We start from the raw sequence: 17,431 nt of genomic DNA, 5'->3' as shown, positions 1-17,431 counted from the left end.
GATCATACAATTATTATTTATGCCCAGCTTATTGAATATTTTGGATTTCAGAAATTTATTGTGTAAATGGAGAGTGTAATAGATCATCTAATGGAAGAAGCTGATAATGCTGATGAGAACAAGAACAATGATGCTGATTTTTTGGAAGATTTAGATAATGATGGTGATAAAGATGAAGTGAAACCCGAGTCTAAAAAGAGATCTAGGAAAGATATGACCTCTAGATCACAATATTGGGAACACTTCGAAAAATTCTATTGTAAAAGTGACAAGGTGCAAAAAGGTAGTGCAAATATTGTTGTAGAGAGATTAAGGCAGATCCAAAAATACATGGGACTCGACCTTTGCAGAATCACTTCGCTTCTTGTAAAAAAAAGCCTCATGAAGTTGCAACTAATCAAGTTCGGATTTCTTTTCAACCATGAAAAGATAATCCGACAGAAGCGCAAATTGGTACTGGAAAATTTGATCAAAACAAATTAAGAGAGACACTAACTTATTGGTTGATTGTCGATGAACTTCCTTTCAAAACAGTTGAGAACAAAGGTTTTAGACACTTGCATGTCAATTTCATATCAAATGTTTAACATTCCATCTCGAAGGACAACAACCAAGGATGTTTATAATTTGTACATGAATGAAAAAGTGTAGTTGATGTCTTTTATGAAACAACATGGTCCAAGTATTTCTATAAATACAGACACATGTACATCAATACAAAAAGTGAATTATATATGTCTAACTGCTCATTTCATTGATGATGAATGGACTTTGATTGGAGAATCGATAAAATCTTTACCATCACAGTTGATAATGCCTCATCAAATGATGGTGCAATAACATATTTGCAAAAAAGGTTTGACAATTGGAAAACAAATATTTTAGGGGGAAAATATTTACACATGCGATGTATTGCACATATTGTCAACCTTATTGTGCAGGATGGTCTGAAAGGGAAAGACTAACATTTAGATATCTCTCGAATTAGAGGAGCAGTGAGGTATGTCCGAAACTCGCCAGCAAGGTATAAAAGATTTTGTGAATGTGTTGAGGTCGAAAAGATAGATACAAAGAAATTGTTAAGTCTTGATGTACCTACAAGATGGAACTCAACATATCTAATGTTAGAGTCAACAATATCTTTGAAAAGAGCATTTCATTCATATGCCAATATAGATCTTGCCTACGTGAATGATCTCTTGAAACCATCGTATGATGGAATTCCATCGTAATATGATTGGGAAAGGGCTAGTTTGTTGGTCAAGTTTCTTGGACACTTCTACAAACTCACTTTGGCAATTTCTGGCTCTTTATATGTCACTTCGAACATCATATTTCATGAAATAAGTGCTGTTGACATGCTTCTGAAATAGTGGTTAATAAGCGATGATTTTGAACTAAGTGAAATGTCAAGAAAAATGAAAGATAAGTTTGACAAGTATTGGGGTTCGATTGAAAAAATGAATATGATGTTGTATTATGCAGTGATTCTTGATCCTCGTCACAAATTAGAGTTTGTTGAGTTTTCATTTGATACAATGTATGACGATATCACAAAGAGCGCGATGATGAAGGAAAAAGTGAAGAGTGGAATGCAAGAAATTTTTTTCGATTATAAAGTGACACATGGAACTCCAGGAAGTCCGGTACGTTGTGCATTAGGTTCTACATCATTTTCAAAAGATTCTCAATCTAATAATTCAATGAATTCTCGAACATACTTGAAAGATGAGTTTAGAAAATACAAACTTGGTGGGAAAAAAGAATATGTGAAGTCAGAGTTGGAGAAATATCTAGGTGAGGATCCTGAGGACTATGATGAAAATTTTGACATCCTTCAGTGGTGGAAAGTCAATTCTCCTAGATTTCCTATTATTTCTCGATTGGCACATGATATCTTAGCTATTCCCGTCTCCACTGTTGCTTCGGAATCAGCATTTAGTACATGTGGTCATTTTTGGATGCTTTTAGAAGTTCATTGTCTCCTAGAATAGTTCAAGCTTTGGTATGTACCCAAGATTGACTAAGGTTGAATTCTAAGCCAATATGCGTGGAGGAAGATTTGGCTGAAATCGAAACACTTGACAAATGCATATTTTCTCTCTCTTTGCTTTTCTATATTTATTCTTAATGGTTATGTTTTATTCTCTAATGACTAATCTCCTTGGTTTTTTTTTTTGGCATTGAATTAACAAACTCCGGGAAGGATTCAACCATAATTGATATATAATTATGAAAAACATCAACAATCGATTACTGTAAGTTTTTAGAGTTTTAATTCATTATATTCGATGACTGTGAATTTTCGAAATTTAAATTCTTTATATTTATCTACTTTAATAATTATTGTCTTAGAAAACTAATAAAATTATAACATTTCAGGTACTTTGATTTGATTTGATTTGATTTGATTGGATTGGATTTTGAGTCTTTGAGTCGGTCCTGAATTGGAAGATGATATATTTGGACAGATGATGCTTTAGCTTGGAAGTTGGAAGATGATTTACTTCTTGTTTTAATTTATTGTTGATGATTTGAAAAAGTTGATGTTTTACTTTCAAAGATGAATGGATTGGTTAATATGTGATGGATTTTTTGTCTATGATGAATTCAAGTGGTTTTACCTTTGATTGGAATGTGTTTTATTTAGGTTGATGGTTTTCCATTATAAGTTGCATGTTGTATGTTGTAAAGAGATCGATCAAATTCATTTGCTTAGAATTCACAATTTCCTTGAAACAAATCTTGATCAAAACAGGTTAATGAAGTTTGATGTTTTGAATTACATGAACACTTGCAGTCTTCATCACCTGGCAAACGGGGCAAACATCAGAAAGTCATTCACAATCTGTACACAAGCACAAATGTTTGCAAGGCAGTAACAACTAACAAGATCAAAACTTCTTTACTTTTGCATGACCTGCATGTTAACAGGCCATTTTTACAACCTTGATTTTCCAAGCCATTGACATGTTAATTCATTATATTCTTTGTTCTTGCGATTTATATTCTCTATTTCAACTTTTTATTGTTGTAGATGTCATCAAATATATATTGAGAGTTAAAGAAGATAGATAAACATTGACAGAAATTACCATATGTGAAAATTTCGGGTACCCGAACCATCGGGTAGCACCGATTACTGTTCGGGTTCGGGTAATTAATGTGCTACCCGAAAATTTCGGGTACCTAACCCAAACTACCCGAACCCGTGAAACCCAACCCGACGCCCACCCCTATGTGAGCCCATTATTGACATTTGTCCAGGAGTTCTCAGGCAATTATCGTTATGTGAGGCTTTGAATAAGACCCCTGATCTCTCTAAGCGTTATTATATTGTCCAGGCTAACCGAGCCTGGGCTCATTCAAGCGTAGGCCAGGCTGATTATCATTTCTGATTTTTGCAGTTCCGAGGATGGTACCCAAGTTGGTTCCTATCCCGACTTGAGTTATAGGATGACCCGGATACTTTTTGGGGTATCACCACTCTCTCCTTAAATAGTCGAGCTAGAGTCCTACTCGCTAGCCCGAGTTATCAAATTGGATTTGACGTGAAATTAGTTGCTGTTTTTGAATTTGAGCGGTCTAGGGCTAATGTCAGTAAGACGCGAGCTCAAGAAGAACTTCCGATGTTTTTATCACTATCATTCTTCGATCGTTGCCTCTCCTCGCTATCTAGTAAGTTCCAGCTTCTGCACTTGTGTCTTTCTTCTACTTCTTCTACCTCATGGGCCAACGCTCGTGGTTCACCGAATGTGAATCAGCGGCATTGCGTTACGACTCTCCCTTTTTTATTCTTCCTCTCCCTTTAGAAAAATCATCCATGCCATTGCTTCCAAAAAACCCAGAAGACAAAAACCACTTCACAGGCTATCGTGCCTTGAATAAGGGAAAGGGCAAAGTCTGGATCTCTGCTAAAATAGACCTTGAGGCCCCAAGTGCTCCTTGGTTTGGTAGAATGACGAGCACCCTTCGCTCGAGGGCTGATGAGGATCTCAGAGTCCTTGGTTCTATCCCCTCCTCTTACTCCATTCTCATTCTCGGTACCTCGGACCGGGTTGATCCCAGAGGGTTTTTAAACTTTCTTCCGGGACAAGGTTCGTATTGGTCTTCAGTTCCACATCCCCCTTTCTATACTGAGGTGGCCAGCTTCCTCGGGTTCCTATAACCTAGTTTCACCTCGACTCCTTTCACACAATGGCTTTGGATTTGGCTTTTCTGATTTTGAAAATGAACAATCTCCTGATCACCCTCCTCATCCTTCTTAATTATTTTCTTTGTCGGTTTAATGAGAGTGACTTCTCTCTCATTGCCCAGATTAATAAAAGTTTTCTTGATGAGTTCCCTTTTTCCCTGAAGGGGTGGAAAGGATTGTTATTTTTTATTTATCTCTCTTCCCCTCCTAAATGTCTGATAGGATTTATTTCCCACCTTCCTACACAGCTCGAACTTCTCCGAGCTTACAAATATGAAGAATCAGAAATGATAATCAGAGGACAAAAGTTTTCTTCTTCACTCCTGATAACAGAGGAGAATTTCATGGCAAACAGGCTAGGTGCCCAGGCTGAGGATCATAGAGACATGGTGATCTACGAATTTGGCACCTCGGGTTCTCAACCTGGTATCTCTTTTTTATTTTTTTTCCTTACTTATCTTCTTATTTTTTACTATTGGCGGCTAAGTTTTGTGTTGTAGATAATTCCGAGATGCAGGAAGCCTTTGCCAAGAGACGGGCTGCTGAGAAAGCAGCTGAGGAAAAGAAACGTACAGCTCGGAAAGCTGCTGCAAAGAAAAAGGCATTTTCCAGGAAGAAAGCTGATGAATCTCGAATAGCTATTGAGGCTTGGGAAACTAGGGAGAGAGTAGCTGCAGAATCTTGGGTCAAGGAGGGAGCTTTTGATCGACAAGCTATGTTCGTCCCTGAGGCGGTCCTTTTGAGCGACACTGAAGAGGGAGCCCCGAGCTCCACTTAGGGAAATAATTCATCCCTTCCTCTTCTATGCAGGTCTCTTTAAAGCAGCAACATCCCGTCGGGGACACGAGGCAACCTTATCCCGGATGGGGTTTCTTCAGCCGAGGTTAGACTCGTGAATGGTTTGACCTCTCGTGCTGAAGAGGCTCATCTTCGGGGCCTGAGTCCTAACCACAAACTATTCGATGGCATTTCTCGGGCTCTCTCAGTAAGTTTATCACCTTAATTATTTCTTTCACCTTGAATAGTGGTAATTTTTTTTATCATCTTTTGTTTACATAGGGTCTTCAAATGTTGATATTTGCCTACGAAGAGGTTGCTTCCATGGCCAAGAAAGTGGCAAACCGGACTCGGGTCGCCAATGAGCTTAACCAACAAGTCCACGGTGAACTGGAGCGAGCTCGGCTCCTGCACAAAAAAGTGGTGATTGGCTTAAGAACAACCTCGCAAGTGGGCTACCATCAAATAGAGGTGGCCCAGTTGAAATAAGAAGGCCCAAGTAGAGGCTGAGGTGGCTATTGCCAGGCATATTCACTCAAGGCCTCAGAGGCGCGAGTCTAGTTATTGGTTGAAGAGCTCAACAATAATAGGACCTGAATAGATGAGGTGGAGTCTGCCCTGGCTACCCAGCTGCGATCTAAGGAGGAATGGCGAACCTTCTTCCTTCAATCAGCGGAATTTAGGGTGGCGGTTGAAGATAGAGCTTGTTCCTTCTTCCGAACCGGCTTCGACAAGTGCTAAGAATAATTTGAAGAAGTTGTACTTCTTTCGGTAGATAGGGAGGGCTTCCCTAACTTTGATCGAGCTATCGATTCTCTTCCAAGGAAGGCGAGGGGGCAACAGAGATAGAGGCCACTAGATCTGAGAGCCCGAACCATGTAGACTAGGGTTCTAAACTTTCCTTCTTTTTTCTTTTCCAGCTTTCGGGCCTTGCTTTTTATTTTTTCATTAATAAAATTGTTTTCTTTGGTTCTGTCCGGTCTTCCTTTACCTTCCTTAGTATATACTAATAAACTAACATGTAATAAAATACCTTAAAACTCAAAAAAAATCTTCTTGACGTTGAGAAGAAACCGGATCCTAAATTTAAGTAAATACAACCTGGTCACTTTAAGATTAAAAGAAAAAATCTTCTCGAGTGTTAGAAACACCTTGTTTGGATTAGTTTACTAACACTCGTTTGAGTGAGTCATCGGGACCTCAGAACTTCCGGGATTCTATAAGAAGTCAGGGCCTCATACCTCTCAAACCTTTATAATATAAAATTTTGGGGCCTCAAAACTCTCAGGCTTTCATAGGAAGCCGGGACCTTATGCCTCCCAAGACAAATAAGATAAAATGTATGGGCCTCAAAATTCCCGGGCTTTTATAGGAAACTGGGGCTTCATGTCTTCTGGACCTAACTCCCGGGATTGTATATGAAACTGAGGTCTAATACCTCCTGGTCCTATATAAAATAAAATTTGGGGCTTCAAAACTCATAGGCTTTTATAAGAAGACAGGGCCACATGCCTTCCAGGCCTATATAAGATAAAATGTCGGGGCATCAACAACTCCTGGGCTTTGATAGGATCATAGACATATTTTGACGTGGAAAAAATAATTTATTTAATAATCCAATTATCAATACAACCTAAGCATAACACTTCTATAAATGAAAAGGATTCAAAGGCCTTATAAGAGGTCGGCCCCAGTTATCTTCTAAGTACAATGCTCCCAAACTAACTTTCCGAATGACTTTCTAAGTTCTATCCCACCAGGCTTCCAATTTTCCAATGTCTCCGGCTAGATTTGCTTTCTTCGAAACAAGATCGACGACTTGAAAATCTTGAATTCAGACTCGTTGGTTGTATGCTCGTATGACTCGGCTCCGGTAGGCTTCTATTCGGATGGCAGTCATTTCTCTTTTTTTCCACGAGTTCTAATTCTTGATCCTGTATTGTATCATTCTTCTCTTGGTAGTCTTCAATTCAAGCTTATGTTTTCCCAATCGCGGCATGTAATATAGCTTCAGACCGATACACCAAACCGAAAGGATTTTCCTCAGTAGTAGTTCGCGGGCTGTTTGTGAGGACAATAATAGGATGAAACAGAAAGTAAGGTATCGATTTTCTTGCATTAATGACCAGAGCCAAGATTATCTTTTCGAGCTCAATATATCTCAACTCAGGTCCTCTGAGGGTATGGCTTACATGGTAAACATGCTTCTGATCAATTCCCTCTTCTCGGATAAGGACCCAACTGCCAGCATTCTTGGTGGAAAATAAGTAAATCCATAATTTTTCTCCTAGCTCGGGTTTTACCAAGATGGGCAGTCCGACAAAGTGATTCTTTAAGTTCTGGAAGGCTTGTTCTGACTTATCGTCCTATCCAATCTCTGGGCTTTCCTTAATACTTGGAAAAAAAGATAGTTGTGATGCACCGGCCTCAATATGAAATGGGACATAGCGGCACTCCTTTCTGTGAGCTTTTGTACTTCTTTGAGAGAATAGAGGAGTCATCTCAATGATGCTTTAAATTTTTCCATGATAACTTTGATTCCTCTCTCAGTGACCATGAAACTAAGAAACTTGCCACTCTTGACCCCAAATGTCCATTTGAATGGGTTTAACTTCACCTCATACTTCCTGAGATTTGAGAAGATCTCCTTGAGGTCTAGGATGAAACAATATTTTTCCTTAGATTTAATAAGGATATCATCGAAGCACATCTTTCCAAGCTTGTTTCTCAAAGATCTTATCCATCAAACTATGATAAGTGGCCCCTGCATTCTTCAAACTGAATGGCATAACAATACAACAAAACGTACCACATGAGATTATAAAACTGACATTATCTTGATTGTCCGGGGCAAATCCTTAATAGGAATCCATGAAGCACAACAACTCGTACCAGGTGCGAAGTTACACCAACTTGTGTGAAAAACAATAAAATCTAACTTCTAATTATTCAAGCGACGTGAATTCTAAATTCGATCGTCGGTTCTAGTCTCCTAAAACAAATATAACGCTTGGCAGAAAAAACTAATGGAATTTGAGGAATAAACCCCTGACATTGTTTATTTCAGTAAACGGTAAAAATTTACAAGACATAAAAATATAACACATAAAATTGCTGAAATCTAAAACATCAAGACCTATAATGCTAGAAATATTCTGGAACGCTTAAAAACTAGTGCTTGAAGATTGAATTTTTAGCATAGAGTATTTGCAAAATGCTGTGTCTAGAGTTGTGTCTGTAGAATCTTTTTTTTTTTACCTGCCGATCTTCTTTTCTTCTCCACCACTATGCGGTTCTCCTCCACTCCCCCATGATCCACGTTCTTCTGCCTTCCATTACACGATCTCTCTCTCTTCCACGATCTCCTCTCTTTGCAGCGCATGTGATCGTTTTGAATCGATAAGAATTAATCAATTATGGGCTTATATAATTTAATTGTGCTTCAGAATTAAATTGAGCTTTATAATTTAATTGTACTTTATAATTTAACTGGGCTTTATAAATTAACTATTTTAACCCAAACAATTGCCCCCCTAAAGCATTGGCCCGTGGGCCAAAATGCTTGTATGTAAGCCCGGTCCGACCCATTTGTTTGCAGTGGCCCATAATCATTTATATGTGAATTGGTTTTGTAGTTGTGGGTCGTTCACCCAAGCCCTATTTGTATTGAGCTTTTAAACAATTGGGCTTGCTTTATTCACTTTTCAATTCAAACTTTGTAACCCGCTTTCTTCATTTCATCCCCTTCGATTGCTTCTTCGTTGCTAGTGTGGAGGACAGCCTGCAAATTCCCTCCGCTCGTTCTCTGCTGCCATCGCCGTTGCTGCCTGAAGATGTGGTATGGTCCAAGACTCTACGTCGGCGCACCTTCCTGATTCCAGCGTTGCGGGCACCACCTCTGCCCAAGTCGCCTTTGTTACCCTACCGCCCGTGGCATTTGCCGGCTCTGCTATCGGCCCCAACTCCATTTCCGTCGCCTATGGGTCTTCAATAGGCGGGCCTTCGAGTCCTAGTCAGCCTCTCTTGGCAAGGGCGACCGCGTTTCTAGGCTCCAGTCACCACCCAACGACGGCCATGGAGATTTCAGACGCTTCCCTGGCCGCCTCTGGTTCTTCCACTCAATCTGCTCCCACGTTGATCTCACCAGGGATCCACCGGCCTCTGCGGAGCTATTGACGCAACTGATTTCACCCTCTACTTCCATTGGTATTTTCTTCCCCCTCCCCCTCCCCCTCCCCCCTCCTCCTTTCCTTGAATTTTTGCTTGATATTCTTTTCCCGTGTTTTGAAAATTTAGTCACAATCTTATTTGAATTTGTAAAAATAATCACCTGAACATTGGTTTTTGTCTTGGTGGGAGTATAATGTTTGTCATCCCTACTTTGTATGATTAATCTTGAAATGTTCGAGAAGAAAGCGTGAGTCTCTGTACTAGGGTCTTGTACTGATTCTTTTCTGAGCAGCGGCACGATAGACAATTACGCTTATCTGTCTGATTTTTCTACCTTTAAAAAAGGAAAATTATGAACTTCGGGGCTGTCTAGCCATACATTGGCCTTTGCTCTGTGGATGGGGCAAAGGGATCATTCTTTACATCTATAGCAATTGGCACTCTGATTTTTCTTTGCATGTGCGCAGTGGTTTTTAGTCTCAATCAATCTATCAACCCCGGCTATGTCCCCGTTGTCACCCCTACTAATGCTGAAGAAGCTAGGTATGTGGTGTATTTGCACTAGGGAAGTGTTGGGAATTGCTTTGCTTATGCTTTTTTGGTTTACAGGTTGCCATATAGCGCACTTTCTTCGTCTCTGACCACCTCCACCACGCTGACTCCATTTTCGAAAGTAGTCGGTCCATCTATTCCCACCTCAGTGTTGGCCACTTCAGTGATTCATCCCTTTACGTCTACGGTTCCAAGTATGTCTTGGGCTTATAGTTCATTCGCTTAACAAAAAACAAAAAGGTTTGAAACGCCAATGTACTTCTTGTAGGTGTATCCAGCTCTAGTCCGCTTACATCCGGGTCTGGGGCCCCTCACAAGTCTGATGTGGTTGCTAAGGCTGGGACCGCTGGATATGAACAGTATCATCCATTGTTGTCTGTCTTCTTCATGTATTGCATTGGTTCTTACTTATCTGTTGTTCAAACTGCAGGACCAAAACCTTTACTTCACTGGCCATTGCTACTATTGGCCCTGTGTGGCATCCTTCCTATCCTGAGAATCAGTTTCCTCCATCAGTCCATCAGTTGGTATTTCCCCTGCCTTCGCTACACCCTAGGGATTTGTTGCTCTCCAGACCTATATTGCCTCATAGTGAGCCTTCTCAGTTTAAATCTTGGTCACATGTTCCTGAAGATTGGGTTGAATGGATAGATCGCTTGGAACCTCATTTTTTACGACAGTGGCGCCAACAGGGCTTGTGGCCACTGGTAATTATTTCTAAGATGAAAATAACCAAGCAGTCAATTTTATTCGATTGTCTTCTTAGATTTTGATCCTCTTCCTGCAACGTCTTCATCTTGCCATTCGGTCCATTGTCCATAACTTTGTACGACATATCCTTGTTCCTAGGGTTGCCTGTGGTTGGGCCTGACTCCCCCTATTTCGTTGATGATCCCACTGCCCCGACTTTAGCTCATACTCGTTACTGCTATCCTCTTACCGGGCGGTGATTAAGGAATGGTCTTCACGTACGGTATTCCCTTCGTGGTTGAACACATCATGTTTCTCTAGGTGTTGGTTTGTCATTATATATTCTGCCCTTTGTCTGGCAAGCAATCCTCTGAATATCTGCCCTCGACATGGTCCCTCAGCACCGGCCGAGTGTATAACTTGGCGGTAATGTTTCTAGGGTATGTATACCATGGTTTGAATCAGTGTGTTCGTCACGACCCTATTTCCAAGCTGGGGGGAGTATCGTGGTTTTTGCATATATGGGCCTTCTCTTACTTCCCTGGCGTGATGAACTTCATCGCCGGTTCTCCGTCTATGTTGCGCACTATTTAACTGATGAGAAGTCATCTCATTCTTTCATCCCCTTATTTGATGGACTATCTGCAGCGGCTAAAACTTGAATCACTCCACCTACCTGCACGACCCAGCGTTTCTTGCCTCACACATCCTCTCTGGATTGGTGTTTTTTCCCCATTTTCATGGTCGCTCTCCCGATGAGATTGATGCTCTACTCTTGACCCAGTACATCCATCCCAGATTGTTGGCAATAGATTGTTCTTCCACTCGCCTGCCATACAATGATAAATCAAGTTGGTCGTTTGAATTTTATAACCCCTATTTATATGCATATCAATTCTGGCTTTCGCCGGCAGTCCCTCACACCACTCTGTCTTTCCCGATGGACTTAACGCATATTGCCTCCGAAGTCGCGTCTAGGAGACACTCTAAGGCCACCGCGCAACTCCTATCCACATTGCCCTAGAGGTTTCTCAGCCCAATGGTTCAAATTGACCAAAATATGGCCGAGTCATTTGCTGTCTGGTGGAGGTGTCGCTACCTAGACCTGATTCCATCGGTAGTACGACACCCTGGTATGGTCTGGTATCTTTTTGTTTGAATTTATATTTACACAGTTCCTTTGTCATCAATATTTGTTATTCCAGCATTGTTTCGGTGCTTCCTATAGGTTCTCGCAAGCGAGGCTCGATTCCCGATGAGAACGCTCATGTTGCTGTCAAACTCACAAAAGTGAACACTCAAGGGGGGTTGAAACTCAAACAAGGTTCGGACCCCGTGTCACCAAGACCCCACTCTTCAAAAATAAAGGCTGCTCCTTGATAAGTGCATTTTGTGCACCTAAATTATCCTTATAATTCATATAGATTGTTAGTTTTCTTGGGCAGAATTATGCGTCTTTTGCTATTTTTGATGTACTTGCAGGAGTCTAGGTAAAGCTACTACATGGGCGTGAAACGGAGCGAAAATGACAATTAGAAGAAATTGGAGGAAAATGGCCCAGCTCTGAAGGCAGCGACAGGCGCGCATATGCGCGAGCGAAGGAAAAAGTCAGAAGCAAAACAGAAGACTCCGCGCATATGCGCACAAGAAGAAGCCCATCACAGAAAGAAATGTGCATATGCGCCGGTCTAGTTCGCGCATATGCGCGCGACGCGGAATTCAGATTCATTAGGTTTAGGGCTTTATAAAGAGGGGAAATTATGTAAAGAAGGATGGCCGACACACTCGAAAAAAGGAGAGCAAGAGTGAGAGCGCACGGAGGATGGAACGCGAAAAACGGAGATAGAAGACATCGAATTCGGACACGGAAATGCCCTTTCATCTCTCTTCAACACGTTTCTAATTCGGTTATTTACTTTTACATTTTTAATGATTACAAACAGGTTTTGTATTAATTTAGATTCGAGTATGAACTAAACTTATTTTCTAGAGATTGACGTAATCTTGGTTGAACCTATGTTATTTACGTTTTGAATTTTCATTGAATTAATTTATCATGTTTATTTGTGATTTTTTTTTCTTAATGCTTTTGGATTACTGGCCATAATTCAATTGATCAAATAATTAAGATCTAACACTCAAGATAGGAGATTGAAATTAGGACAGGAGAAATCACATTGTCAGATGTTTATAACGTGCAAAAGACGTATAACTCTGACGAATCCATAAAGAGAACCTTGTTTGCATTTATTATGTGTTACGTGATTTTGAATAGACATATTAAAATCGATAATAGGTAATACAGTTCTATTTATCACTTGAAAAGGGGAATAGGAAAATTACGAGTTCTTGGTTAATAAACATGATGCAATTTAATAACATGTTAGTCAATTTTAATTTAGCATATGGGAGACCAGACGAAATCATATCTCTAGATTGATCTACTCATTGAATTTTAACTGCGTGCTAGAAATTAATAGGATTCGTTATTTGATTTGAATTGATTATCAACTATCCCTTTGATTTTTCTAAATAAAGTGGAACTATGTCAATTATGGTACTTCATATACAGTCTTAAATAATTACTCCTCGTGGGATCGATATCTGTATTCAAACCAGTACTAAAACTTGACACAGTACACTTGCTGTAGTGAAAATACGCAGCATTCCTAAAGTTGTCCCGACAGGAAAACCCGCGCCTATACTTCAGACAGTGGGTCGGCGATATCTTACTCGCCATTCGACTAAGCTGATTTTCGGCCCTAGCAATACTTTTGATGATCCTATTATCCTTGGTGAAGATGATCCACCTCCCGTCTCTACGCAGCCAAGTCCCAAGAATTCTAGCGCCAAAGTTTCAGATAGTGATGAAGCTTTTGAAACTGATTTCAGCCCACGGTATCTGGAAAGGGTGCCCCTCAAGCTGGAATCTCTGGTCTCAAACTCGATGATGATCATGGTATGTCTGAGAAGCGAACAGGTGATTTTTCAGTTGATGATGAGGTGTTTGCCTCGCGGGTGTTTCTATCCACTATCTGGTCCAGCCTGAACATGCCTAGTTCTCTACATGCACGAACAACATCAACGTGACGTCTCCCAACAACGACAGCCAACAACATCGACAATAATAAACAACAATATATAAAATATAAAATCACCCAATCCAGTGATTTATAATCGTTCAACACAATAGTATACATCAATACTAAACAATAACAACATATGCTCGTACGTCAACACGTACATGATAATCGAGTATATATAAAATCTGGCTATTTCTTTGATCTCGAGGCTTGTGACGTATCTAAATAATTCAACAACAATTATCAGATCACTGTCACCGTATCAACATAATCATAACAGCCTCAATATATAACATCAAATAGCGCAACAACAATTAATTCAACAAAATATAAAACTCGATTATAAATTATTATCGCTCAACAATTTAATATTCTGGTGTATTTAATTCACAATACTACCATTAAATACACCCTAATTAATTTACTTCAAATAATAGGCTATTTTACAACATCCGTCAAATTACGAAAACTTTATATCAACGTGTAGCCTATACTTCGTAGACTCCGAATATATAATCAGAATTAATAACAACTGACAAACAACTCTTCAATCTCAATCCAATGATTAAAAATCCCTAATTATAATAAATTAGGAATAATTCAAAATAACACCACTATAATCTTCTCTACTTCGTTAAAATCATACAATATTCAATTTCAGTATGATTTAACAATTTATCAGATTTATTCCAGAAATCGACGAATTTCAAACATCATTAAAACTATAAAATTTATATCTCAAATCGAAGATCTCGTGTCAACGATTCCAGAACTGAAGTCGGTTCGTCGATTGGATAAACCGATAAGTCGCACGATCGAAAAGAAAAATCGAAAACCTGTTGTCTCCGTTTCTCTCACCTCTCGTTTGCTCACTGGAAAGAATTCATTCTTTCATTTCACGTATTTCATCTTTATCTTTTTTTTATATTTTTTTAATATTATATTATATTATATTAATAAAATAATATAATGTAATATATTTAACATTTTAACACCGGTACATCCCTTTGGACCAGTCAAACGATCAAATTTTCCAAAACTCAAAACATGAAACTTCTATATCTTTGAGTTTTCTACGTTATATCCAAACTTCAAATCATTTGGACTTCATATGGCTAACATATGTCATATTTCATTCTTTAAAAATCGTTAATTATTTAGTAATATTATATTACTAAATCAACAACTTGTGATATTCATTTCAGGCATTACATTTCTACACCCCTTAAATGAATTTCGACCCCGAAATTAAGTAAAAGCAACAGTAATAACATACGTAAATCAAGATATGTCATACCATCAGAATAAGTAGGGGTAGAGCTCCCTCATATGCCGCTCTGTCTCCCAAGTGGCCTCTTCGACACCTCTGTGCTCCCACTGAACCTTCACCATCGGTATAAGCTTACTACGAAGCTTCCATTCAGATCGATCCAAAATACAAATTGGTCTCTCTACATAAGACACGTCAGGATCTAACTGAACATCAGAAATATCCAACACATGTGAAGGATCCGGATCGTACTTCCGCAACATCGACACATGAAACACATCATGAATACCAGATAAAGATGGAGGTAGAGCCAATCGATAAGCCAAAGTGCCTATCCGCTGCAATATCTCATACGAACCAACATACCTCGGTGCCAACTTTCCTTTCATGCCAAATTGCACTGTGCCACGAAAAGGATAAACTTTCAAAAATACTCGATCGCCCTGCTGAAACTCTAAAGGTCTTCATCTTTTATTTGCATAGGCGGCATGTCTATCTTGCGCTGCTTTCAATCGTTGTTGTATCACCTTTACTTTCTGTTCCATCTCATGAATCATGTCAGGACCGGTAACTGCAGTTCGATCAACATCATCCCAGTATAACGGAGATCTACAACGTCTTCCATACGATGCCTCAAATGGAGCCATCTGAATACTACTCTGATAATTATTGTTATGCGCAAACTCTACCAATGGAATAGATGACTGCCAAACAGATTTAAAATCCATAACATAAGCACGCAACATATCCTCCAGCGTCTGAATAGTACGCTCAGTCTGACCATCTATCTGAGGATGATAAGCTGTACTCAATCTCAACCTGTCCCCATCGCAGTCTGCAATCCTTCCCAAAAATGAGAAGTAAATCGAGGATCTCTACCAATATAATAGACAGTGGAATCCCATGCAACCGTACAATCTCTCGTATATACAACTGTGTCATCGTCAAGTACATACTACTCATGCTATAGGGTATAAAATGTGCAGCTTTCGTCAATCGATCAACAATCACCCAAATAGCATCAATAGTTCCAGTACTTCTTGGCAAATGAGTCACAAAATCCATCGATATGTGTTCCCATTTCCAAGTCGGTACTTCTAAACTCCTCAATTCACCTCCCGGCCTTCTTCTCTCAGCTTTGATCTGTTGACAATTGAGACATCGACGTAAAAAATCAATCACATCACGTTTCATTCCCTTCCACCAAAACTGAGAGCGTAGATCCTTATACATCTTCTTGCCACCAGGGTGGATAAAATATTGACTACAATGTGCACGCCACAACAGGCCCTGGCGCAACTCAGATATATCAGGAACTACCCATCTATCATTCATCCTCAAACTGCCATCATCAGCCACTTTAAAACGAGTATCTTGTTTCTGAGAAACTAACTCCCTCCATCGTTGAACTCTCTCGTATGTCATCTATGCATCACGAATACAACGATATATATCAGGTTCAGCTAATAAGGTAGATACCTGGATAGGAGTCGTCAAGATATCAAAATCATATCCCAAGGAACAACAAGATATCATCATAGATGATAAACGACTGACATCCTCTACAGTACAACTCACTTTACGGCTCAATGCATCAACTGTAAGATTGGCTCGATCAGGATGATATTCAATCTCACAATCATAATCCTTCAACAAATCTAGCCATCGTCTCTGTCTCATATTCAACTCGGTCTGTGCAAACAGAAATCTCAAGCTCTTATGATCAGTATAAATCATAAACAAGGTACCATATAAATAGTGTCGCCATATCTTCAAGGCAAAGATAATGACTGCCAACTCCAAGTCAAGCACAGGGTACCTTGTTTCGTGTGGTTTCAGCTGTCTCGAGGCATATGCCACAACATGTCGATCCTGCATCAAAACACATCCCAAACCATGTAATGATGCATCAGTATAAACAACAAACCTCTCGTTTTTCCGTAGGGATTGATAACACCGGTGCATTCGTCAGTCGGTGCTTCAACTCTTGAAAACTCCTGTCACATACTTCAGACCACTGAAATCGCACACCTTTCTGAGTCAACTGTGTCAAAGGCATAGCAATCTTTGAAAATCCCTCGATAAATCGACGATAATAACCTGCTAAACCCAAGAAACTACGAATCTCTGGTACAGATGTAGGTGCAGACCACTGTAATACGGCTTCGACCTTCGTTGGATCAACAGAAATCCCATCTCTCGATATAACATGACCCAAGAAGACCACTCGATCCAACCAAAACTCACACTTACTGAGTTTGGCATACAACTGTCTATCTCGCAACACCTGTAACACTGAACGCAAATGCCCTGCATGCTCAGCCTCACTCCTGGAATATATCAATATATCATAAATAAACACAATAACAAACCGATCGAGATAAGGCTGAAATACCCTATTCATCAAACTCATAAACATAGCTGGAGCATTCGTCTACCCAAACGGCATAACCAAAAACTCATAATACCCATATCTGGTCCTGAAGGTTGTCTTCTGAATATCCTCCTCTCTAACTCGTATCTGATGATATCCTTACCTCAAATCAATCTTCGAATATACTGAGGTTCCCTGCAACTAATCAAACAAATCATCAATACGAGGGAGGGGATATTTATTCTTAATCGTTACCTTATTCAGCTGTCGATAGTCAATACAAAGCCGCATCGTTCCATCTTTCTTTCTCACAAATAAGA

At 39.7% G+C, this 17,431-nt stretch overlaps 1 protein-coding gene across 1 annotated transcript; it reads left to right on the top strand.

Annotated features, from left to right (window-relative positions):
• Window positions 1–1,406: 1,406 nt before the first annotated feature.
• On the top strand, window positions 1,407–1,994 carry LOC142554708 (zinc finger BED domain-containing protein RICESLEEPER 2-like). The gene has a single exon (XM_075665378.1). It carries the CDS (start codon window positions 1,407–1,409, stop codon window positions 1,992–1,994), a length of 588 nt encoding a protein of 195 aa, XP_075521493.1.
• The last annotated feature ends 15,437 nt before the right edge of the window (window positions 1,995–17,431 follow it).

The sequence above is a fragment of the Primulina tabacum genome, chromosome 8 (genome assembly GCF_025594145.1).
Source record: "Primulina tabacum isolate GXHZ01 chromosome 8, ASM2559414v2, whole genome shotgun sequence".
NCBI classification, from domain to species: Eukaryota; Viridiplantae; Streptophyta; class Magnoliopsida; order Lamiales; family Gesneriaceae; genus Primulina; species Primulina tabacum.
This window is presented reverse-complemented; position numbering and strand designations above follow the sequence as displayed.